The sequence below is a fragment of the Notamacropus eugenii genome, chromosome 6, assembly GCF_028372415.1.
Source record: "Notamacropus eugenii isolate mMacEug1 chromosome 6, mMacEug1.pri_v2, whole genome shotgun sequence".
Lineage (NCBI taxonomy): Eukaryota > Metazoa > Chordata > Mammalia > Diprotodontia > Macropodidae > Notamacropus > Notamacropus eugenii.
In genome coordinates, this window is record NC_092877.1 from 236,655,201 (window position 1) to 236,681,669 (window position 26,469).

Genomic DNA, 26,469 nt, shown 5'->3' on the forward strand with positions numbered 1-26,469 from the left:
TGGAGATGGTTAAAGAGCAGTTGGCCAACTTTGGAGAGTTCAAATCACCTGGCCATGATGAATTACATATCAATGTATATATTGCCAAGAATGAAAGAGAAGGGGAGAATGGCCAGCAGGTAGAGAAACAAGCTGATTTTTAAGATGGGAAAAGGTAGACTTTTCAAACAATAGGTCAAAGAATTTGACCTCAACATCTGCCAAAATGCTATTTTAAAAAGAATCATAAATTTGAAAACCATTAACAAATGCAGCCCTTCAACTACAAAGGCAAAGTGATTGCTATGCTATGATCTGTCCTGATCAAACTTTATCTAAAATATTGCATCTGGTTCTGATCCAAGGGTAGAATGGGATGAAGAAAGTGAGAAAAATAAGTAATCTGTTTTGGTTGGAGGGGTTATTAGAATAGAATAAGTTTATTAAAACAATACTATACTTCATAAGACCATGAATATGTGCCAGATGAATTTAAACTTTACTCTTCAGGCAACATAAGAGTTTTGATCAAAGAATAACATAGCTTGATCTATGGATTCATTCATTCAATAAGAATTTATTAAATTAATATGACATGCTAGGTACTGTACGCTGGGATTCAAATACAAGAATGAAGTTTTTGTCCTTGAGGAGCTTATATTCATTTGCATGAGGAAAACTGTTGGCAGCCATAAGGACAGTTTAAAGTCTCTTATGTGAAGTAAAATGCTATTTCCATCCAGAGAAAAAATTGATAAATAGAATATATATATATATGTGTGTGTATGTGTGTGTGTGTGTGTGTATGTGTATGTATGTATGTATTTCTGTGTCCAGTGGTAGTCATTTCTAGGGCAGGGGGCAGGGAGGGAAGAAAAGAAGAAAAAATAATTTACGTGTTCGCAAGTTGTACATAATAGATTTGCAGTTTCATGTAAAATCATCTTTTTTTTCTATTCTACTATTTTACAGAAAAGTTTTATTTCTTAAGTTCAGAATGAAATAAGTAAAAGAATAAAATAAAAAAGTCTTTTGCTATTCTTCTAAAAATGGTAATTAAGGTTTACACTAGGATGGTGGAAATGGGAAAAGAGAACAAGGCATTTAGGAGGTGGAATCAATTGATTGTAGGGATAAGAATTAGTCAGCATCAAGGTTTAAAAATGAGAACCTAGATGAATGATGCTGCTACAAATAAAAACAGGAATGTCAAAAGATATGAGTTATTGGGCAAAAATAATGAACTAGGAATGAAACACGTTTATTTTAAGGTGCCAGTGAGAGGTGCCACAAAAGTATTCTGGAGGCAAGTAAAGATATCAGAGATACATGCCCTAAAGTTAAGCACATATCTTGGCCCTTTTGGTTTATGGACCCCTTGTTAAAGGACATTTGAAACCAGAGGCTTCTGATTGGTCCATATGTGTCATCCCTCATTCCCATTCTCTCCACTTTTACATTAGGGGGCTAACTCCAGTCATCCTAACCTATATTTTTCCACTGGACCCAGACAACTCTGGAGGAGAAAGTGAGGCTGGTAACTTTGCAAACCCTTCCTCATTCACATCCAATTCACTTGCAAGTCATGGCATCACCTTACTGATGTCAAGTTCCTCCTCCAGAATGAATAACGAATGAAAACTTTTACATTAAATGAGGGAGTATCAAAGACAACTGACTACTGAGTAGCAAGAGTTTTACCCTTATACTTTAAAAAGAGACAACTTTTGTTCTCTTTGCTTAGTGTGTGGTTTTGGAGTCCATAATTCTCTCTTGGGCTTCCAATGATGAATAGAGAGAACTGCTTCTTCCTCTTCTCCTAGGAGCACTAATGACTTATCACCCATAGCAGTGACCATATGTTGCTTATCTAGATAAGTATACAGCTTTTCTCTTCTGTTATTTCTTTCTTTCCCTGAACACAGGTGTCTGAATACAGTCCTGTAAAATGGACTGTTTTTGACCTGGCTCTCTACCTCAGGAGTCCCTGCTTCCCTCAGTTAAACCCAAGTGCTCTGAAGGACATAATTCATATAGCTGCTGAAATAATTCTCAGAGAAGATGAACAATGACAAGTAGATTAAAGACAATGGCTATTCCCATAAAATAAAAAGGTTTTTAGGATAAAATTTAAGAAGTTTCCTTAATATACTGTCTGCCAATCCCTTTTCCATTTCAGGAAGTAATGCCAAGAGTAAATTTACAATGACTAATGATTACTATAAGACTTAGCAATTTAATGAGTTTCTGACCATAAGTTAAGTGATCCTTGTATTTGGAGATTCAAGGGATACAATAAAAGACAAGCTGAGTTCAGAGTTCAGCTTAAAGAGTTCAGAAAAAGAGAAATATTTAGGAGAAAGTTTTAAGACTTCAAAGAGTGGATCCAATCTCAACATAGGCATTTTCTATCTTATGACCCAGTCTACATGAGATGACAAATTCATAACCTTTGCCTAATAAGTTTGGTTGGAAAGACTAAAGAAATCTACATATTGCTGGCAGAGAGCTCTCAGATTAGCTGTTGCCCTGTCTACAGAGGCAAGTCATTAATCATAGCTTCTACAATCCACGAAAGGTAGTTCACAAATGGATCTTAGGGTACCATGTTATATAAGGCCTATGGTTAGAGGATGAAGTATGCTGGTAAAAGCATTAGACTTCGAATTAAGACAACTTGGGTTGCCTAGAAGGATTGTTGCTTGTTGACAGACTGCCTCACACATTTCCCAGCTCTGTGACCCTGGGCAAGTCACTTAAAATGTGGAGACCTCAGTTCTTTCATCCTTAAGTTAAAAAAGTGGAATCAATGACCTCTAAGTTCTCTTCTAGCTCTAAAACTTAATTCTATGATCTTGTGATATAAGAAGTAACTGATGGAGAGCTAAAGTCTCTCTTTATAGGAAAGAAATTTTGTGACCACATCATTCACCTTCTAACCAATTTTTTAATAGATTGGAAGTAGCTAAAAGAGCTATTTAACATACCATCTACAACAATATTGTGGTAACTGGCTGGGAACATCTTTAGTGCAAAGCATATTCACCAAAATAATGAGTAGTGTCATCTGAAAATCATATAGATTATATCCATTAGCTTTTAAGCTCCTTGAAGGTAGGTCTTTTGCCTTTTAGATATCTTTAGTGCTCAGAACAAGGCCGAATACATAGTAGGTGCTTAACAAATGTCAATTAACTGATTGATGGATATGTAGAGGATGCTAGCAGTTTTGGAGCTATGAGGAGCTCCCTCTATACATTAACCTGTGTACTACGTTTTCTTTATATGTGAATACCTTCATGTAGATGGTGCTCATGTTTTCCCATGTGTGTAGGCCAATATGTTCCCTAAGACGTTCACTCTATATTCTATATTCTGTCAATTCCATCCCTAGTATACAGGTATTTTACTTTTATTATGCAAACTATCATCCTATATATCAATAACTTGACCCGCTGATAGGCCCAAGAAATGTATATATTCTTTTAAGGGATGGTCCCTGTGGATGCCAGATCAGGCTGTAGTTTTATTGTGGGTTTTCACATCATCCCGTAATTGATGGTCAAGAGGCAGCACTGCCAAGCCACAATTATATTTGCTATGGAGACCCAAAGCAGCATCTTAAATAGCAATGATCTATTGTTTAAGTGACACTAAATTAATTTGAGGTGTCAATTAACTGTGGCTTGTGACAGACAAAGCTGACTAGTCCACCAAAATAAAACAAGAGCATCTATTTCTGAGCATTTTCAGGCTGAAAATGAATATATGAGATTAACCTGCAGATAATCCTTCAAGGATGCAAATCACCACCTCTCTGCTGTGATATGGGTTTTGGTCAAAGTAAATGTGTCCACCCAGTTGAGGAGTCATCCCAAATTTAGCTGGGTTGGTGCTCACTTAAGAATTCACTGCTAGGGTGTACCCAAAGTTGTGATGGTTTCCTTGGACCTGTTTGAGTTTATACTTATCTCATCCATTCTTATGCCATGATGAGGTGTTGAAAAGGGACTTTAAAGGAGGAAATTATAAGTTATTACAAACAACTGTTTCTCACAACCCACTCACCAAATGTTAGAATAAATCTGTGCCAGGTGGGAAACACCATTGTTCATACTTGGAGCTGTCAACTACACCCACACACAAATGGAAGTTTTCACAATGAAAAATTTATAATCCCTCTTAGAATTGTTGGTTTTCATCATTTTTTGTCATTGAAAATCAAGTTGTTCATCAAGTCTACTCATTTGTTTTTCATAATCTTTTTTGGAATTACAGTATATTTATTAGATTGTTAATGATTTTTAAATCATATGTTTAAAAGTTTAGTTCCCAAAAATTAAAATTATAATCCTGTTAGCTTAATCAATGAATTTTTCAATAAACCTACATCTGTCTTATGAAACACTACCAGCTCTTTCTTGCTCCCTTCATGAGGATTCATGGGCATTGTAAGAATTTAAGAAATGAAAACCTCCATAAGAAACACGGATTGGAATGAAGGCTAGATTTGGAGTCAGAGGACCTGGGCTCCAACTTAGTTCTGCCACCTACTTTGTATGAGCTTGGCCAAGTCTGTTAACCCTTCATTTGTTCTGCATAATGAGAATATTGTATTAGGTGATATTTAAGATCCTTTCCAGTTACATATCTAATTATGTGAACACTTTGCCCAGAGGATGCAGATCCATCTTCTTCCAGCTCTAAATCTATGATCCCATGATTCTATAGACTTCTCTCAGAACAAGCCCGTTTCTGCCCCATCCCACCCTTATCCCAACCAACAATGCCAAGTTTCTAGATAGTTCTGATTGCTCACACTTTAAATTAAATGAAAAAAATGCCAAAAAAAGATCTAGTTATGTTTCAAGCCTGCTAATATTGTACTTCCAGATTAAATTGCAGGGCTTTCTCAGCCTGCTTCCCTCCTATTCAAAGTTTAAATAAATATTGCTCTCTTTTACAGGAAAAAATATGCCTCTTTACCGCTGCGCTATAAACATGGAGTTGCTTAAATGTCTCTGGTAGACTACCACCTACTATAATTCTTTCCCATGAATCCTTCCAGTGACAATTACCTACATATTACAAATTGTGGCTTACAAATTTTGCGGTGAGGGTTAATTTTGTAGTTTAGAAAGAAGTAAAAGAAGTAAAATATTTGCCATTATATGTGGAACTTTTTAATACTTAAATACTTTTGCTATTATGATAGCTCATGTTTCATAGATCTTTAAGCCTACAAAGTACTTTCTCCCCAAACACCACCTCAAGATACACGTGTTGGAATATCAATTTTACCCACGAGTCAAAAATTTGAAAACTTAAGTGACTTTCCCAATGGTCAAACAGCTAGTGTGTTTCAAAGCCAAAGTTCACATCTTATTCATCATCATAATTTCATCTCACAATAGATTGTCTTTAATCCAAATATTATATTGTCTAATTAGTCTTCTTTAATCATAGCCATGTAGATTTCTTCATTTCTTAGTTTCAAGAAGAATTTGGACATAAGAATGCCTTTATTACAGTTTATTCATTTCATTCATTTCTCACTCTCCTTTCCCTATTATTATTTGTTTTTGTATTGTAGAAATCTCAGCTGTCACTTCTTAAAGTGTTCAGAATAGTTATGTTATTTACAGAAGGCCACCTAACAGCTCTATTTTGCGTTAAAACAAAGTGCTGGCAAAGTGAAATGTCTATCTTTCCTGTCTCCTGGTTTAACAACTGAATTGTATGATTATAACCACTGGATGGCAACAAAAGATACAGTAACACAGGGAGAAGCCAGCAGTGTTCAAAGTTCAGATGAGGGCATCCTTCTTAAAATAATGGATACTACATGTGAACAAGCAAACAGAAGACCTGCCTAGGAAGTGAAAAATGCTTATGAGTTTAATTTCAAGAGGTGATACATTAAAATGAGCATGATGAAATCAGTGGATGAAGGGCAGAAACCTTTTCAAGGACTATATTTTTTTGTCTCTCTTAGCAGAATTATACAAGTTAATCATAAGTTCCTGTAGATTTACATATGAAAATATATGTTTATATATGTGTATATATATAAGATATGTGAAAAATGTAGGTAATGATCATCTTTTCCTAATGAGCCTTTGTTTAATAACTACCTTAATTATAAGGTAATCTCTATTCTCATAACAGGGCAAAATTCTAAGGTAGAATTAAAATCATTATTACAGAAAGATAGAAACTAAAAACATAAATAACTTAATATTTCAACATTGGATCAAATTCATTACTAGCCAAATGTGGAGTATATCACCGTTTCTTTAATTTGAATTTTCATAAATGGTATTATATTAATAGATCAGATTTATTTGTAAGACTGATAAATTAGATCAATATGTTGTCTGGAATATTGTGACCAGTCTTATCTGAGATGCTCATCCCACTCCTATCATCTTTGTCATCAAAATACATGTCACACTTCAAGGTTTAAAAAGTGGATTATATATAATTTGAAGTAACATCATTATAATGTGCACTGCTTTTTCCGCTAGGTTTTCTGAACCCGAGTGGGAAAATATATATTGATGGCTTAACCTGTGGTAAATCTTTGACTAAAAGTATTAATGCAGGTTCTGGGAAGAAAAAGTCAGAACCATGACTTTCTCAAAGCAGGGGAGTAAAGCCCCTAGGATTAGCTAAATGATAATTATACTCACCATTATCATTATTGTTATACCAAGTATTTGTAGAGTACATTAAGACTGACAGAGCACTTTACCTGTGCTGTCTCAATTGATTCTCAACATAAACCTGTGAAGTAAATATCATTACTCTCATTTCACAAGTGAAGGAACTGAGAGATATACGTGACTTGCCCTTAGGTCACAGAGCTAACAAGTATCTGTAGCTGAGTTTGAACTCGGATTTTTCCTGCTTCATAGTTCAGTACTCTACTATTCACTACCCAAAGCTGAGATGTAGAAGCTGATGGAGATTATGAGTATTGGTGAAAGTAGTCTGGGCTGCCAAGTAGACTGCGGAGGCAGGACTGTGATACCACAAAGACTTGGCAAGGGGAAGGAAAGAGGGTACAGAATTCCATGAAGATAAAAGGAGAAAAGTAATGGAAAGTGCAATGGATCTCTGTTAGAACAGTTTAGGTCCCACATGGTATAGTTGTCAGCTATGGACAAATTAGTCAATTTCTCTCAGCATAAATCTTCCTCTATAAGATGAAAAAAACCCAAACATTTCTACTACCTATCTCACAGGACTGCTCTGAGCAAGGTACTTTATAAATCTTAAGTCACCACTATATACATATTCTAGCATTATTAAAAATGCCAGAGAGTCAGTATGTTAGAGATAAACTGAGGATGGATGCGTGTCCATGGGTAGGGATATGTTTTAAGAGTTTTCACATAGTTTGTGTGACTCTTCATTGACTCTTGAATGGATACCTCTGAGCCTGCCTGGGATGCCAACATTAGAACTGTAGTCTGAAGACCTGAAATATGGTCCTAGCTTTGACATTTACTAAATATATAAACTTGAGCAAGGTTACAAAGTGAGTGTTGGCACAAATATTTATCATAATGTATAATTTGTCATATGAAGACATGTGTTACTCACAGCTCTTTTATGATTTTAAGTTCACTTTCTCAATCTTTCCTATGGAAAGACTTGCTTTTTGGACTATGATGATTTAATGAATGTTTATCCTAACTGTGGGTCAAATATTTGGGGGAGTCTCCTGAGGACTGGCCATGAAACTTAGACTTGAAAAGTGAGCAAATATCATACCAGGAGTGGAGGTCTTTGTGTTGAACCAGCTGCACCATTTGGCCTGCTCTCATTGTATAAAATGACATCAACAATCAATCAATCAGGAAGCATTTATTAAACATGAATTGATGCAATTTACCAGGATTCCTGGTGCACTGATGGCCAAAGAAAAAGGCAAAGTTAACTACAGCACGTGGGGATCAAAGCTGCTGTTCTGGCATCGTTAGCATCATGATGTGGCCAACTGAGCATATTGGTCACAAACATATTTGTTAAATGAGAAAATACTATTTTGTGCATTAAAATAAAACAAAACTGGAGAAATACCATCTGTGACAAATTCTCTTTTCTCCACTTGACTGAATGTTCTGCTAGGGAAGATAAGTTGGGCCTCAAGACACAGAAACTCACTCTTAGATTGGGAAAGAGACTAAAAAGCAACCAGTTCATCACTGCTTGTACCTGGACTACCTCCTAAACTGATTCTGGTTTGGCTCAGGCCCTCACAAAGAGACATGGAAACAAACGGACAACTTTATAAAAGCAATTATTTCTCTGTAGCACAAATAAGATGTATTTATCTGTAAGGAAGAAGGATGTATAAAGAGATACATGCACACAGAGATGGATGGATGGATGGATGGATGGATGGATGGATGGATGGATGGATGGATGGATGGATGAATGGATGGATGGACAGATAGATACACCCACACATATACACCCACAGCATGAGAGGTGGGGCCTAATTTCTAAATACAATAGTTCCCAAAAGGAGACACCAACAGTCACTGACTCAAAACCTCCATGCCCCACTTACACATTTTTGTTCAGGTTGTGTGTTGGTTCAATCATTCCGTACTGTCACTACTTTACTGAGGTACTGTCTATATTGTCTGACTAGGACACTCAAAGGCATACAAAAATGTCAGTGATTTAAAAAGTAGAGGATCCCCACATTAATCAAAATATTTCTAGACAAGAACCCAAAAAAAGAGATGCTTGTCAACTTTGTGAATGGCTAAACAAGTTGTGGTTCACAAATCCTGTTGTATCATAAAGACTGGGGTAGCTAGGTGGTGCAGCCGATAGAGCACCAGTGCAGAAGTCAGGAGGACCTGAGTTCAAATCTCACTTCAGATACCTGATACTAACTAGCTGTGTGACCTTGGGCAAGTCACTTAATCCCAATTGCCTCATCCTGGGTCATCTCCAGTCATCCTGATGAATATCTGGATTCATATGGCTCTGGAGGAGAGTGAGGCTGATGACCTGAACAGCCCTCCTCCACTCAAAAAAAAACAAAAAACAAAAAAAAAAGCAAAGTCAAGCGCAAGTCATGTCATCATTTCTCTGATGGTATGATTTTCTTAGGCAACAAAGGATGAACATACACACATTGTAAGGACTGATCGATATATGAACGGTTAATAAGCAAAATCCAGAAAAAGAGTATATGCAATGACAATAATGAAATAAAAACAAAAAAGCCTGAATGTTATAAAATTATAATAATCAAACTTGGCCCAAAAGCCAATATGTGAATACATGTGTGTACCTTTGATATGTGAATGTACCTTCTTCCTTTCTTTTCAGATATGAAGGGAACATTGGTGTGGAATATTGGACCTGGTTAATGTGTTGGCTTATTTGGTTGAAATATTACTTCCTTTCTTTTTTATTCTAATTTATAAGATATAATTTTCTGAGGCGGAGGGGAAGGATATGCTGAGAAATAAAAATGATAGAAAAACAAAATAGAAATGATTTTTAAATAACAAAAGCAATCTCCATGTCCAGAGTAACTTTCAGAAATATTCCAGCACCAGGACATGAGGGGTTAAATAAAGATCATTTTGTGACATGCTGTTTTAAATAAGCTAATTGTTAAATGGTCATTCCTGGCAGAGGGTGCACCAGCTGAAGCCCTATAAGCATTCTATTTTAGCAGTCTTAAATGGATCACTACTGCTCATTCACATGCTAACAACTATTCTTGTTTTCAGGCCTTGGGCAGCGTTTTTACTCTACCTAATTTCAAGGTGGTAGATAGCACCTTGGTAATTATCTTCCAAACCAACCGTCTTATCCTCACCTATTCTTCACCAGCCAATAAGTAACTTTTACACAATTACAGAGAAGAAGGAGAATCAGAAGGACTTAATTTTGTTCAGTTCCCTCACTCATAAGAAAACAAACTCAGAGACATTGAGAGGCCCAAGGTCATATAATAGCAGAACAGGAATTCAAAATCAGTCTCCTTTCCTTCACTCTCATCTCTGCATTCATCTCACCATTCATGCCACTGGACAGCTAGATGACACAGTGGATAGAGCATCAGTACAGGAGTCAGGAGGACTTGAGTTCAAATCTCACCTCACACACTTGACACTCACTAGCTAGCTGTGTGACCTTGGGCAAGTCACTTAACCCCAATTGCCTCATCCTGGGTCATCTCCAGTCACCCTGATGAATATCTGGTCACTGGATTCAGATGGCTCTGGAGGAGAAGTGAGGCTGGTGACTTTGCACTGCCCTCCCTCACTCAAAACAAAGTCAAGTGCCAGTCATGTCATCATTTTCCTGATGATGTGGTCTTTTTTGGCAATGAAGGATGAACACACATGCCATTGGAGTTGATAGTAGTTGAATAAATCACTGGCTGTGTATACTGGAGGTGCAATATAATCATCTTCCTAGCACATATGCTCCAGAAAGTATTTCAACAATATTCATACAATCAACAGCATTGACCTTGAAAAACAATAACACTGAATTATAAAGAACTCTTTATACCATTGGCAGATTGATCCAAACACTAAGCATGCTCCTAAACGAGTATGGGCAAACTCTTCATCATCACTCCGCATCCTAATACAGCTATGAAAGGACAAGTTTCACCTCTTTGGCTATATTAAGAGTAAGACAAGGGCACCCTAAAGCACTGAACCAATCACTCTGGTGTATTTAATTTTCTTTTATTCTTCTGAAGCAACCAATGCCCTTAAAAATAAACTACTATGCAAATAGAACTGTGTAGAGTATTCAATTTCATCTACTTGAGGTATATTCATGTGTGTGAATATGTTGGATTTTTTTTTCTTTTACCAACAAACACTGGCAGTGGGTTCTCAGGCAAAGAGTGGCAAAATTGGAGACAGAAAGCCTTCACTTAAATCTCAACTCTTAACCAATTCTTAATTACTTCAGTTAGTTTGAGATTCCTCATATAGGAAATGAGAAAAGTTGAATTTTACTCACCTCATGGGGTTTTTGGGAAGATGAAGATAATTTAAATAAAGTATTTTGTAATTATAAAGTACAACAGAAATATATCATCATAATTATTACAACCAGCTGGGTGGCTCAGTGGAGAGACAGCTGGGCTTGGAGTAGGGAAGACCTGAGTTGAAATCTGGCCTAGGAGAGTTATTAGCTGTCTGATCCTAGACAAGTTATTTAACCTATGTTTGACTCAGTTTCTTTATCTGTAAAATGGGGATAATAATAACATCTACCTCACAGAGTTGTTGCAAGGATAATATAAGGTAATAATTGTAAAGTACCTGGAACATAGTAAGCACTGTATAAATATTACTTCTTCTTCTTCTTATCATCATTTTTATTTCCTTCTCAGTCTATGTCTGGAACCCTGGACAGAGCTTTTCATCTTCTCTTACCCCAACCAGGCTACTATTGCACTTATTCCTGGTCATTTCTAAATTATATTGTAAGGCAAAGACACATTCCATCATCTTTCTAGCCCCTCTTTATGTGTTGTCTTTTTTATTTAGGTTTATCCCTAGTGCTTAGCATAGTGTCTCGCACATTTTAATTTTTTTATTAAATGTTTTCTCACTCCTTTGTTGATTCAGCTCTGAAATCATATGTTACTTGGGTTCAGCGTCAGAGAGAAATAATGTTAAAACCCCTATCCAGTGCCCAAGGTACCAACTGACCAAACACAAACAATACATCAAAGAATGAAGGCTTTAACTGGAAAAAAGAGCAAAGAAAACAACAGGGAGGAGAATGTTTAATAATATCATTCTCAGTTCCCCTGTATAAATGAGCACAAGTTCTCTTGAATTCATCTCCCCATGAGAAAGGGAACAAACTCTTGGAAAAATGTTTGTTCCAGTGTAGAGAAGGGTTTCAGCTTCCATGGGATCTGCCTTGTATCATGATGGGAAAAGCTCTCCTGCATGAAATCTCCCAGATCTCTCCAACAACTGGTTGTGCCCTATTCCTGGGGGGTCAAGCGTGCCTGCGGCAGGTCTCTACTAGTACTTTCTTCCCTCTTCCCCCAAGCTGTTATCTTCTAAAACTCCTCCCTTTGTTATTGCTCTTGGCTTTTGAAGTTCATTGCTAAACTTCTGTCCATCATTACTGCTTCAGGGAAGTATCGTTGGGCTTTGAGGATGAGCTACTGGGCTAGTAAGTGCATTGTCAGCTACACGCTGGCTGGTGCACGAAAGAGCTAATAAGATTTGAAGACTCTTGCAGCTCTCAATGGAAGGTCTCCAGTTGAGTTCAGGAATTTTATTTCTGTCACATTTCCCCCATTTGAGGATGTAAGCAAGATGCCCCCATTCATGCTTAGTATCTAGACTTGAGAAGAACATTCAAACCACACTTTTTCAATTTGCCTCTTTAATTCCTGTCATTCCACCTTGATGAACAAGGTATTAGAAATACTGAACAGGGGTGGGGAGTCAGCATGAACTAGTAGCCTGTACAAGAAAAGCCTTTCCCCTCCTTATAACCCACCCTTCTCTCTACTACACACACACACACACACACACACACACACACACACACACACACACACACACTCCTTACATTCACATATAAACTCATATTTTAGCAAGCATTTCTGGACTGTGGTGGGGATAGTGGAGGAAGCAAAGGAAAGTATACTAAAAGCTATGTTCAGTACGTTCAGTTTCAAAGAGCAACATTTACACTTTGTAATAGCAAACATGAACTTTTTCTACAAAGCTAATGTAGAAGGATTTTCTGTGTACTTTGGAGAAACAAACAAGATAGTGCCTTAAAAGATCCATTCTGGAAGCAGGTAGATTGAATGAAGACAGCTGCAAGACATCATTTTTCAAGAAGAGACATAATTAAAGTTTGGAGTGGTACTAAAAAAAGATGGGCTTTTTAAGGAATGTTTTCAGCATGCCCAAGATTGACAAGTATGGACTGAGGGCCTCTAAGGAGAAGAAAGGGTGGACATATAACTGAATAAAGTTAATTTAGCAATTCCAGACACTAGTCTACACAGTTGGGTTCGAGTTAACTGAAGAACCCAAATTCAGTTTGTTATTAAGGAAATTTAGGTTTTTTCATAAATAAATATGTTCCAGCTATGAGGATAGAGAACTCCAACTACAAGTTCATTAGACAGTCCCAAATGGCAATTTTTCCTCACCTCTCCCACTCCCTTCCCCCTTCCTCATCCCTTCTCTGATAGACCAGTTCTCATAGAAAGAATAGACTTTTTTTTATTTTCTCAGATTAGGCTTTCCATCATGGTTGCTCAAAAAAATTTTTTTTTCAAGTCTCCCAAGTCTATCACCCTGATTCTGGCCAAATTCATAGGTTATGGATATTTATGAATACCAATGACTTTTAGAACAAGAGATAAAAAATAATATGGAGAATTTCAAGCTGGAAGGAATTCTGGAGGTCATCTCAGTCTAATTCACCTGTTTTACTGATGAAGAAATTAATACTGCTCAGGGAGCCTAAGTTACCTGCCCAAGATCACACTGGGCATAAAAGTAAAGGGGCAGGATTCCAGTCTACATCTTCTGAAAATATTGTATTACTCTTTATACTGAAACTCCACTGAAGTATTTGTAACTGTATAAGCACATGGCAAATCCCAAACCACAAATCACCTAGTAGGCAGCTAGATGGCGAAGTGGGTAGAATGTTATACCTAGAGTCAGGAAGACCTGAGTTCAAATCCAACCTCAGACACCAGTTGCATAAATTTGTTTGGGTCAGTTTTCCATCTGTCAATTGAGGATAATAATAGCACCTCTATCCCAGGGTTGTCGTGAGGATTGAAAAAGATAATAATTATAAAGTGCTTAGTACAGTTCCTGGAACATAGTAAAGACTACATAAGTGTTAACTATTAATACCACCCTATTATGTTACTGTAATTAGAAGTCCTTGGGAAAATTATCCTTACAGGGAACCCAAAATGGGTACCAATTTATTTGATGAACTTTCTTCATTTTAAAATCATTCAATTTATTAAAATGAAAAACATAGATGTGATTGATTTGTGTATGTGTGTGTGTGTGTGTGTGTGTGTGTAAGGATGGTTTGCTGAAGTTGTGATTCATCTTTGTACCACCCATAACTGGCTCTTCAGTTGCTTCCAAATCGAAAGCTAAACAGTCTGGTTAGCTGGTAAATGCTCTGTAAAGCAGGGCAATTTGTCATTTGGGCTGTGACAAAACTACCAGAAAAGAAAGCAGTGCATTTGCAAGTAAAATGAAGAGGAAGCCGCTAATTAGAAATCCCTGAACAACAATGTGTTTTCCCAGAGCAGCTTTGAAGTTTTTCTTTTTAATAGAGAGCTAAATAAATATACACAAGAAAAGTCTACTAGTGAAAGGCTATCCAAAGACACATGTAAAAATGCCTAATAAATTGTCTGAATGTATACCATAATAGCTTGAGTTGTGTATGGGTGTATGTTTCTTGAGGCTCACTGTGTTGGCTGGGAGAGAGTCCTAAAGAGGGAGTGACTGGCATCTCTGCATGAATAAATTTCTAATTAGCTGTTTGTCCTGCTACTTTTCTACTCAACAAATAGCTTGCTTTTAACAAAACTAGTAGGCACAAAATCTTTGTAGAACTGTGTTTAGTAATTGTACAATCAGAGGATATTGAGAGATGTTCTTTATCAAAAAAGGGTCCTCTGAAGTTGAGAGGATATTTTAATATCAATGCTAATTCCCATTCTTAACTTACTTCTGTAAAATTGTATGATTGCTTTTGATGACAAGAGATAAATTACTCTCATGAGTTTGTTCCAAAAATAATAAAAATAAATCTAAATGTCGATTACAGCTATTTTCAATATTAAGGAGTGTACAATTATTAATGGGGCATCTAGGTGGTGCAGGAGAGAGAGTATTGGTCCTGGAGTCAGGATGACTCATGTTCCAGCATTTAAACCTGGCCTCAGACATTTATTAACTGTGTGACCCTGGGCAAGTCACTTAACCCTGTTTGCCTCAGTTTCCTTATCTGTTAAATGAGCTGGAGAAAGAAAAGGCAAACTGCTCCACTATTTTTGCCAAGAAAACTTCCAAGAGGATCAAAGAAAGTGGAACATGATTGAAAAACAACTAAACGACAACTATATATGTATGTATATATGTATATGTATATACACATGTATATATACATACAAATACACACATATATGCATACACACATATATACATGCACATACAATTACAAGTAATTACCAAGGCAGTTAAAAAGTAATTCATGAAAATAAAAGCAAAAGCCATCTCTTTTTTAAATTGGTTAAATAAACCAGTCATTAAATGTTTAGAATAGCAGCTGCTTTAATAGTTATGCAGGGTGAATAACTTTATACAGCACTTTAAGGTTTGTAATGCACTTTACATATATTATCCCATTTTATCCTTACAGCAGCCCTGTGATGTAGGTGCTAGTATTGTCCCGGAAATTGAGGCTAGAGGGGTTCAGTGACTTGTTCAGGGGCACTCAGTTAGTAATTATCTGAGGCAGGATTCAAACTCAGGTCTTCATGACTCCAACTTCTATGCTTTATCCACTACACCATTTATGCAACCTAGCTTTTCATTGCTATTTATTCTGAGAACATTTTATTGACTTGGTTTTTGCCCATGTCTTTCTGTAACTCTTTTTCTCTCCCCCCACTTTATCAATCTCTGTCTTGATGTCTCTCTATTCCACAACCTTTGAAAACTTTCCCTACATGCCAATGACAGTACAATTAAATGTTCTACAAAACCTTATACAATTTTCACAAAGTTTAATACCTTGCTAACTTTAGGCAGCCTTATTACTTAGGGGCACTCTTTGGTCACCACTTGTTTTCTGTAGCTTGGTCCTATACTTGGAAAATTGTTGGAGCTCAGGTCTGAAAACAGGAGAAATCAGGAAAAGCAAAGCACAAGGTGGAGTAGCTGACAGTATTTGGTTAAGTGTCTTACATTAAGTTCAGCTAGGCTGAATGATATTTACCTTGTGCTGAGTGATTCCTGCTGGAGCACTGCCATCGAGTGGGTCAAGGAAACAGAGACAGTCAAGCCAACTATTTGACTTAGCTTTCCATTTATTCCCATGATGGTTATTTTGATCAGTAAGACACATTCTACTTGCTTTCCCAGGAATCCCATCATTATCCATTGGCACTTCTTCAATAAATCACCTCAATACTTTAAGAATGTGTGATATTACTAGTGTGGTGGATAACCCTCCACTGATGCAAATTGCAACCTCTCTTCTATCTGTGTGTGTGTGTGTGTGAGCACATGTGTGTAAAACTTTCAACTAAGATTAACATGGTACTAGCTAAGGAAATAAGTTTTATTTTGTACGCCATATTTTATACAAAATGATTTTAGCATCTTTGTACTTAAATATAACATCTATTTACAGGCTCACATGGGCTGCTAGGTGGCACAGTGGATTGAGTACCAGGCAAGGGGTAAGAAAGATTCATTTTCCTGCGTTCAAATTTGGCCTCCGAAATTAGCTAGGTGACCCTGGGCAAACCATTTAACCCTGTTTGCCTCAGTTCCTCATCTGTAAAATGATCTGAATAAGAAAATGGAAAACTAGCATATTTACCAAGAAAACTTGAAATGGTGTAACAAAGAGCTGGATATAACTGATCAACCAAAAATAGTCTCACAATGATCATGGAAAGATGATATTTAGAATAGATCCAAATATCTAAAACATTATTGACTCAGTTTTATTGTCCATAACTTTCTGATTTCCAGAATTCTAAAATGTTTCATGATATGCCTTTTAATAATTCACATTAATAAGGACATTATTGAAACATAAACTGAATTGTCTTCTCTATACACACACAATTATTGAATTCCTATTATTTCTTTAAAATCCAACTCAAAGGAAGCTTTCCTTGATTCCTCCCAAGGGTTCACATTGGAAGTTCTCAAACACAGACACACTACATTTGTAACTCTCTTACATAGCTATGGAAACATTATTTTGTATTCCAGTTAACTCTAGATACACTACAATCTCCTAACAGATTCCAAGGACCATGAGTGCCAAGACCAGTGATGTACTGGAGTTACATTGTACCAGCCCTCAAGAACAGATGGTTAAATGTTCATTGTGAGTCTTTACAGCTTAGAAATCAGCTAATGCTACAAACTACATGCTACATGTCTAGAATTAAGAAAGCGATTTAAAAAATGTTAATGCAAATCAAACCTTAAAGTGTATCATGTTTAAAGTTTTTTTCAGAGAACCAACTGTTGAGTATCAGCAAACCACTGTCCAGGATCCTATCTTAACTATGTTTTATAGCTCCCTTGCAACTTAGCAGTCTGGTCTAAAAATAAGAGGCACTTCAAAAGTATTTGTTTAATTGAGGATTATTGAATAAACTTTGTAAGTTAAGGATAATTTATATTTATCTACTTCCCTGGAAATAATTTATTTTCTCTTTCTCTATCCCCCAACAAAAATTCCTGTCACCAAAGAGAGTCATGTATGTAATAGCCACCTCTATCTCAACATGAGACCCTAGTGGCCATCAGTGCTCAAGCTTGAAAGCATGCCAAGTAATACAGTTCAACATTCTGACAAAGGTTCAATGAGGAACATTCATGTTGACAAGATAAGTCTTGTAGCCTGATGTCCCACATCAGCTTTGGTATTTTACTAAAGAGGTTCCCGGTTAAGTTAAAAACTCCATTCTTATGACAGGAATTCTTTATGAAACATATTACATTTTCCAAGGTAAATTTCAAGTCAATATTTACCAAAGTAGTTTCAATACAATGCAATAATTCTATTTTTATCTGCTTTGCAAAATGTGTCAGGCAACAAGGGACTTTGGTAGTAAGGAAGGAAAATTTGGGGATACCAGTTAGTAATCACTAAGTTGAAGGGATATTTAGATGCATATTTGAAGATTTAGACAGTGTGTGCTTTTTTCTCCATATCTTTTCCTGTATTTCATTTTATTTCCTAAAAAAATGTCACTAAAAATATTGTCATATTGAGATGTGAAATTATGACAAAACCTAAATAAATAGGTCGTCTTTAACGAGTTACAGACTTTAATCCTATAGCATGGCAAAAGGGAGCATGCTGAAAAAGAATTATTGTAAGATAGAAAAGTGACTCGACAAATGCCATCTTGCATCAGCACATGGCAGTATTCTTTAGGAAAATTCAAGCGTCAGAACGATTCCAAACCAAAAATATTCAGCATCAATACAATTTGATCTGGATTAGATAACATTGTACATTTTAGGATGAGTATGCTTTTTGTAGTGTGACATACCTTTATTCAGATATTTGGTCTCTTTAATACACATTGATGATCTCTAATCAAATGTGTTATAAAACAAAACAAAAATAATTACTTTCTTTTTTTTTTAACAAAAATATTAGAGAAGTTAAGAGTTCTCATTTTTTTCTCCTTCCTCCCCCCCAAACAAACATACAATACTTGAAGGAAGACAAGTAAAAACTTGACAAGTCTATTTTAATGTCACTGTGGCAAGAAATAGCCATGGAGACAAATTACTGATTGAATGAGGAAAGAAGCAATTTTAAGTAGAAGTAAGAAGTTTTTGTGAGGCTGAAATGGGAGAGTGTGGTAAAGAGGAGGAAACTATTACCTGAACTATTCCTGTACAAACATAAGTTAGCCAACAAATCAGAAGGTCTTCAGTCAGGATCAGAGTTACTGTCCTTGTTGATATATATGTGATCATGATAAAGCAAACGGATTCCAAGAGAGTAGCTTTCAAAAATCTAGGAGCACATAGAAGTATGATTTAAAAGTTATGGAAATATAAGAAAGGTGACTGCTAATTAAATGACTGATCTTTGACCACAAGAATAAATTAAGCCAACACATCAGAAGAAGGGAAGGGAACTGGCTGCCAACTTAACGAAACTCAGAACTACACCAAGACTTGAAAGGAAATTAAGTCAGGCTTCTAAAGACAGAATACTATCAAAACATGGTACCATTGTATAGGGCCAAGAGAACTGAAGGAAGACCTTGAAAGAAGATATAGATTACAAGGCACAGAACAGGTAATAAAGAAAAAATCCTGTCAATTATGGGATTTAAAAGAAAATGTCATCTATGTGATAGAAGATGAAAACTGATAACAGAAATGCCAAAAATAGAGGTACTTTGATGTTTTTTTCATCTCTGTCTTCATTTTTCTTAAAACTAAGAGATAAATAGGTACCTGGAAAATGTCATCTGTTAGAAGAAGAAGAACAAATGTGAATAAGAAAAGATGATGAATCGATGTATGGATGTCTTCCAGTTATTGAGACTTAGCAACATGCCAACCAGAGATTTATTCAGTCCTGACTGTTTTGAGAATTCACAGAGGACAACAGTCCTTGAAAAGTGGCATCCAAAATGGACCACCCATCTACAAAAATGATGAAAAAAGATAGTCATGGTAAAGCTCTGTCAACCTAAGTTAGTATCTGGGAGGACATATAATCAGTTTGCAATCATCTGCAACACAAGGGGCAGAGCAGGAACTGATATGCCTTTGAGAGAACTATTTTCCTCTATGATGATGTGATAAACTGGAGAAAGGAGAAGGACCAAATTACTTCAATTTATTTGGATTTCATTAAGGCTTTTGATCCTGCACTTTAGGGTATTTTCATTAACAAAAAGTAGTGTCATATAGTGAAAAAGAAAAAGAAGAAGAACAAGGAGAAGGAAGAGGATGAGGAGGAGGAGGAGGATAAAGAGAAAGAGGAGAAAAAGAAGAAGAATAAAAAGGAAGGAGAAGAAGAATGAGGAGGAGGAGGTAGTGGTGGAGAAGAAGGAGGAAGACAAGGAACAGGAAGAAGAAGAGGAGGAGGAGGTGGAAGAGGAGGAGGAGAGCAAGAAGAAAGAGCAAGGAGAAGAATAATGGATTTATGATTATAGCTCTTGGTTCAGATTGTTACCTGTGTGTCCTTAGGTTTAAGTCACTGAGCTCCTCTACCCACAGTTTTCTCACTTATAAAGTGAGGGGAGTTGGAATAGATGACCTTGAAGATTCCTTTCTTCTCAGTCTATGCTCTTAAGGCATAGAAATTTGGTTAGTATCAACAATTTTTTTTAGAATTCAGAAATTCAACTCCAAATGATGGATAGATGGGGCAATGGATAGAACTCTGAGTCTGGAGTCAGGAAGTCTTGACTTCAAATCCAGCCTTCTATACTTATCAGTTGTGTGACCCTGGGCAAGTCACTTAACCTTAATTGGCCTCAGTTTTGTCAACTATGAAACAAGGATACTAATAGCACCTATCAGCGTTGTTGTGAGGATTAAATGAAATAATATTTGTAAAGTGCTTAGCACAATGTTAATTAATAAATATTTTTCCAACCTTTCTTCCAAATAATCAATGAAATGACTTATTGATCTTCTATATGTATTATATGTATGCATTTATATTTAAATGAAAATTGATTTGGTTTTGAAAATAACAATAAGGGTATGTGACTACATGTAAGAATTTTCAAACCGAATAGTAACACTCAGTATTAAAGAGCCTATAAAAGGTTGCCCACAAAGGTAGTTATCTATAATTTGTACTCAACTCAAGGACATATATCTGATAGAATACCACAAGGGTCAATCCAAAGGACAGTATTTAAAATTCTTATCAAACTCGCAGATGGCAGAATAAAAAATGCAGATGACATTAGGCTGGGGAAGTTTTACAACACTATAGAAGAAATGTGCAGAATTTAAATGGAAATAGTCTCACCAGAACAATTTAAATAGATGTAAGATGGGGGCCGATGAACAAGAATCACATAAAGCAGACAGCTTTGGAAGTGCTAATTTGTTATCACGATGGTGGTGATGGTCATGGTGGCAGCAGTGGCAGTGGTTGCTGTTACTGATCATGGGGTAGGGATGATGTCATAGTGATATATTACATCATGTACATTATACTATTGTGTTGTCTTTTATTACATATCATTCACTGAAAAAAAGGTACAGCTTTTCCAAGTCTCAATTTCCTTATTTGCTTTTACAAAATGTGAATATTAGACCTCTAGGAATGTTTTGAATATGAATGACAAAATGATTGTTGGAGATGAAATAAGATAATATTGTGTATGAAAGTGTTATGGAAAATTTTTCTGTTTGGGTTTTTTAGTCAGGACCTGTGATTTCACTGATAAAAGGAAATCTCAATGAGAAGTCATTGTAGTAGAAACACAACTACTCTTCCATGTATGTTCTCAGAGAGTGGCCATAATGAGGTCCAAAGTGCTACCTAAGCTATTATTAGTATTATACTGTATCCTATGATTGAATAAAAACAGTGTAGGTGAATTTGGCTACTTAGAGAGTAATTGGGTAATAAAGCACTGGAAAAGGAGTTGGGAGGCCACAAGATCACAGATTTCTAGCAGGAAAAGAATGGAAAGTCAGCTGGGTAGAATAGTGGGCAGAGCTCTAGGTCTGGAGTCAGGAAAATGTGAGTTCAATTCTGGCCTCAGATATTTGTAAGCGGCATGACCTTGGGCCAGCCCCCTAACTTCTGTCTCCCTCAAATGTCAGATGTCACAAGGTTTCTGTGAGGATCAAATGGGATACTATTAATAATTTTTTTTCTTCCTTCCCTTCCTGCCTTCCTCCTTTTTCTAATGTTTCATATGAGAAAACTAAGCACGAGAGAGTGTAAAGAAAATTGTTCAAGGTTACACACATTGATTAACACAGATTTGGACCTGCATATACTCATAATAGACTTACAAGTTATACTTTGGCATAGATATACAAAAAGCATACTTTCTGACATACTTAATGTCAGTTCTTATTAGATGTTATTTTTTTCTTTCATTCAAACACATAATCTTAAAATACTAAGATGATACAGAAATTAGTCGATTCAAAGGGTTGGATGAGAGTAATTGAGAATGATCTATAGAGAACGCATTATTAGGAAAGAGGACAAATTGCCTGAAAAGCTTCCATGACATACCTAAATTTAGATCAAGTCCTATCATTTTTACCTTAATAAAATCTCTTATATATGCCCCCTTCTCTCTTCTGACAGAGCAAAGGAGTGGATGCAAAGACCCTTCATCATTTCTTAACTGGACTATTGCAAGAGCCTGCTGGTTGGGAAGTATCCCTCTCTATTCCAATCCATCTTCCGTTCAGATGTCAAATTGATCTACCCACAACATAGGTCAGACTACATCATCCCAAGAGTCAATGAACTCTAGTGACTCTATTACTTCAGTATCAAGTCTAAAATCCATGTTTAGTTTTTCAGCACTTCTTAACCCCAGCCCCTTCTAACTTTCCTGTTTTCTTAACTCTTATTCCCCTCCAAATATTCTGCCCCAAATGATACTAGCCTCCTTGGTATCACACACACACACAACACTTTGTCTCTTAGCTGACTGTTTTCATTGACTGTCCTTCATGCCAACGGACATCTCCCTGCTCATCTCTACCTCTTTGCTTCTCTGATTTCCTTCAAATCTCAGCTAAAGTCCTATCTTTTATAAGAAGTCTTTTTCTACTCTCCCTTATTCTGTTTTTCCTCTGAGACTACCCCTAATCTAATCATATATATGCATATATATATGTGTGTGTGTGTGTGTGTGTGTGTGTATGATAATCTAATCACATATAAAATATACATATCACATTTGTATGTGTATGTATAAAAACACACACATACAGACACAAATGTATGTTTTTTGTGTGTATATAGTATATATGAAATATATATATAATAAAAAGAGATCTTGTATGTACATAGTTACTTGCATGTTTTCTCACTGTTTCTCCCTTCTTTGTGCAGCAGCTAGCACATCATAGACACTTAATAAATGCGAGCTGCCTAGCTCACCTTTAAAAATGTCATTTTAAAAAAAATACAGCACACTAATTCACACTGGAAAAGAAAAGGGTTATGCCACTTTTAACTGATACTTCCTAATACTGCATCCTCTCTCTCTCTCTCTCTCTCTCTCTCTCTCTCTCTCTCTCTCTCTCTCTCTCTCTCTCTCTCTCTCTCTCTCTCTCTCTCTCTCTCTCTCTCTCTCTCTCTCTCTCTCTCTCACACACACACACACACACACACACAAACACATCTCTCTCTCTCTCTCTCTCTCTCTCTCTCTCACACATACACACACACAAACACATCTCTCTCTCTCTCTCTCTCTCTCTCTCTCTCTCTCTCTCTCTCTCTCACACACACACACACACACACACACACATACACACACACACACACACAACTTGAAGCCAGAAAATAAAGCGTCAGGGGAAAAAGAGCAGGGAGGAAACAAATGCCTATCAGCATTAAACAGACCAAAGGAAGAAAAACTACCTTTTGACCACATCTCCTCCATTCCAGCAGGGCAGTCCATCAGCAGCTGCTAATTCATTTACACAAAGCTGATCAGCCAGGCCACCATAAAAAGTCTTGTATAGACGTAGGCTGTTGATAAATTCTCTGAACAGAGAAACAAAGAAAACAATTAACACCAAAAATCTATAATAACAGCCCATAAAAATGCCATGCATTGTTATATACATTACCTGGAATTTAACTTTATTGTAACTTCATCGAATCCTGCCTGTACTTATTGAACAGGTTTTCATTCTTTCTCTACAAATGTAGCTATCCTGTTTCTTTATCCCCTTCAGTGCTGTGAGTTTAAATTCATTCTTATGTTTCAGCACAATGAACTTTTTCTCTGTGTAAAGAGAGACTTTATATCTCTCTAGAGCTAAATGACATTTCTTTAGGGACCATTTGGCTTCTTGAATTTCATTAGGTTTTTCTCAAAATACCCTTCATCTACTGCAGCTATCAGGAGCACTGCTGATGCCCTAGACCTTCCATGCACAATAGCCTCTCACCATTCAGACGCTTAGGGGTGTCTAAGCATTCTTAACTGAGCTCTTTCTCCAGACACACACATCCAATTTTCCTTTGTATAATATGAACCTAAGAAGAACCTTCTTGAAGAGTGACAATAATAATTAGACTGTCAACAATGCTAGATCTGGTTAATTGCTCTCTGGTGACTATCCAAAAGTGAACAGGTCTATCTATGTGACTAGACAAGAATTTGCAACAACTAGATATTACTTGGCAATAAATATAGAAAAATAAGAAAAGATTTTTTTTAGAATTATGTGAGTTGAATCTTGAAGGAAGCTAAAAATTCTAAGAGTAAGAGGTTAAGAGTGTATCCAGGTATGGAACACACTTAACTTGAGCTAAGACAAAGAGAAAACCTATCAACTAGTGATAGGAAAACTGATACATCAGGACATTTACTCAAAACTCAGAGACAGAGACACATTCAAGTTCCGTTGAGTGAGTCAAAATTGGTATGACTGCTAAGTTACAAAAATAAGTTACACTAAAAAACAACCAACCATAGCAACAGATATGTATTTGGGGTGTGTCAGAGATAGGGGAGCTTTGGACCAAAGTACCAACGACCCTAACAGGGAGCACATTTGTCCACAGTTCAAAGAAAGAGGTATCATAGTTGCAAACTAAAAGGAATCATCAAGAATTGAAAGTAATAATAACAATGATATTTATAACACTACGTGCCTTATGCTGTACTAAACTCTTTATAATTATTAACTCATCTGATCATCGTGACAACACAGAGAAGTAGATGCTAGTACTATAGCAACCATTTTATAGATGAAAAAACTAATGCAAAGAGAAGTTAAGTGACTTGCCCAAGGTAACACAGCTAGTAAGTGTCTGAGGCTGGATTTGAACTCAGGTGTCTCTGACTCCAGGCCCAGCTCTCTATCCCCTGTACCACCTAGCTGCCTAATGTACCATCACATATTAAATCTTTAGTACCATTTGCACACATGGGAAATGTTCATAATTAATATTTCATGTATAATGTAACTGATATGTCATAGAATAACATCAGGAAAGATTCATGTTGATCATAATATCACAGGATTACATATTCAGTGCTCAAAGTGACTAGAGTTGATTGAATCTGACTCCTTATTTGACAGAGAAGGAAACTGAGCCTCAGAGTAATGAAATGTTTGGTAAAGACTCACTTGAGTTACAAAGTACTAAGTAGAAGAATCAAGATTTGCACTCAATTTAAACTCTAAATCTAGTGTTCTTATAGGATACCATGATGCCTTCCAATACATTAGTCTGATCCTATTAGGTTTATAAGTTGAAGACACAAAGGCACATGGAATGGCAACATTTTATATAGTGTCTTATGAATTTATACACACACATGTGTAGCTATGGATACAGATATTTATATTCACCTTCTCTATAGGCTTACTTTCTACTGCCTACAAACATGCCCATATCTTCCCTACTTTGAAAAAACCCTGACTTGTTCCTTCCATGCCCACCAGTTACGGTCTTATATCTCTTCTGCCCTTCTTTCTAGGTTTTTGGAACACCACTCTTCCAGTTTCTCTCTTACTTATCTGACCATTCCTTCTCTTCCTCCTTTGCAGACTCCTCCCCCAGATCATTTCCTCTAATCTTAGGTGTCCCTCAGGGTCCTGTCTTGGGCCCTTTTCTCTTCTTTTTCTACCTTACTTCATTTGGTGACCTCATCAGCTCTCATGGATTTAATTGCCATCTCTATGGTTATGGTTCTTAAATCTCTCTCTGCTTCCTCAGTCTCTTTGCTGAACTATCTTGCATCTTTGATGGCCTTTCAGATACCTCAAAATCAGAAATCTCATCGTGGATTCCTCAATATCTCTCACCTCCTATATTTAAGCTGCTACTAAGACTTGTGAGATTCGCCATTGCAACATCTTTTGAATATGCCCCCTTCTCTTCTTTGACATTGCCACCACTCCTGTGCAGGGTCATCATCTTAAGCCTTGATTATTGCAATAGCCTTGTGGGGCTGCCTGCCCCAAGTCTCTCCCCACTCTAATCCAGCCTCCCTTCAGCCACAAAAGCAATTTTCCTAAAGTGCAGATCCACCTTGTCACATGCACACATACACATACACACACACACACACACACACACACACACACACACACACACACATGCCCTCCCCCACTCAATAAACTCCAGTGGATTCCTATTGCCTCCAATAGCCAATCCAAAATGCTATGTTTGGCATTCAAAGACCTCCATAACCTAGTTTCCTCCTAGTTTTTCAGTCTTCTTTAGTCTTATCTGCATACTCACAGATCCAGTAACACCAAGCCCCTAGCTATTCCATAAACAAGACACTCTAGGCACCAAGCAATTTCTCTGGCTACTCGCATGCCTCACACACTCTTCCTCCTATATTCTCACTACTGACTTCCCTGTATATAGCTTGTTTCATATATATTTGACATTTTTTGTATCCCCCATGATAGTACAATCCTTAACACATAGTAGCACTTAATAAATGTTTATAGATTGATTTTCAGCTACCTTCTATGAATA

General features: G+C 36.6%; 1 protein-coding gene and 1 long non-coding RNA gene across 6 annotated transcripts in view; one reads left to right on the forward strand and one right to left on the reverse strand.

Moving 5' to 3' along the window:
• LOC140512773 (uncharacterized) overlaps window positions 1–22,827 on the forward strand; it is a 41,758-nt gene extending 18,931 nt beyond the window's left edge. Inside the window, exon 3 of the long non-coding RNA XR_011969906.1 lies at window positions 22,087–22,827. This is a non-coding gene — a long non-coding RNA (uncharacterized lncRNA). The remainder of the gene's footprint in view (window positions 1–22,086) is intronic.
• Window positions 1–26,469, reverse strand: part of GPC5 (glypican 5) — a 2,038,323-nt gene that overhangs the window by 1,484,550 nt on the left and 527,304 nt on the right. For all 5 annotated transcript variants that reach the window (XM_072622122.1, XM_072622124.1, XM_072622123.1 and 2 more), the window contains exon 5: window positions 23,380–23,505. In XM_072622122.1, the coding sequence (XP_072478223.1) occupies window positions 23,380–23,505 (126 nt within the window). The remainder of the gene's footprint in view (window positions 1–23,379; window positions 23,506–26,469) is intronic.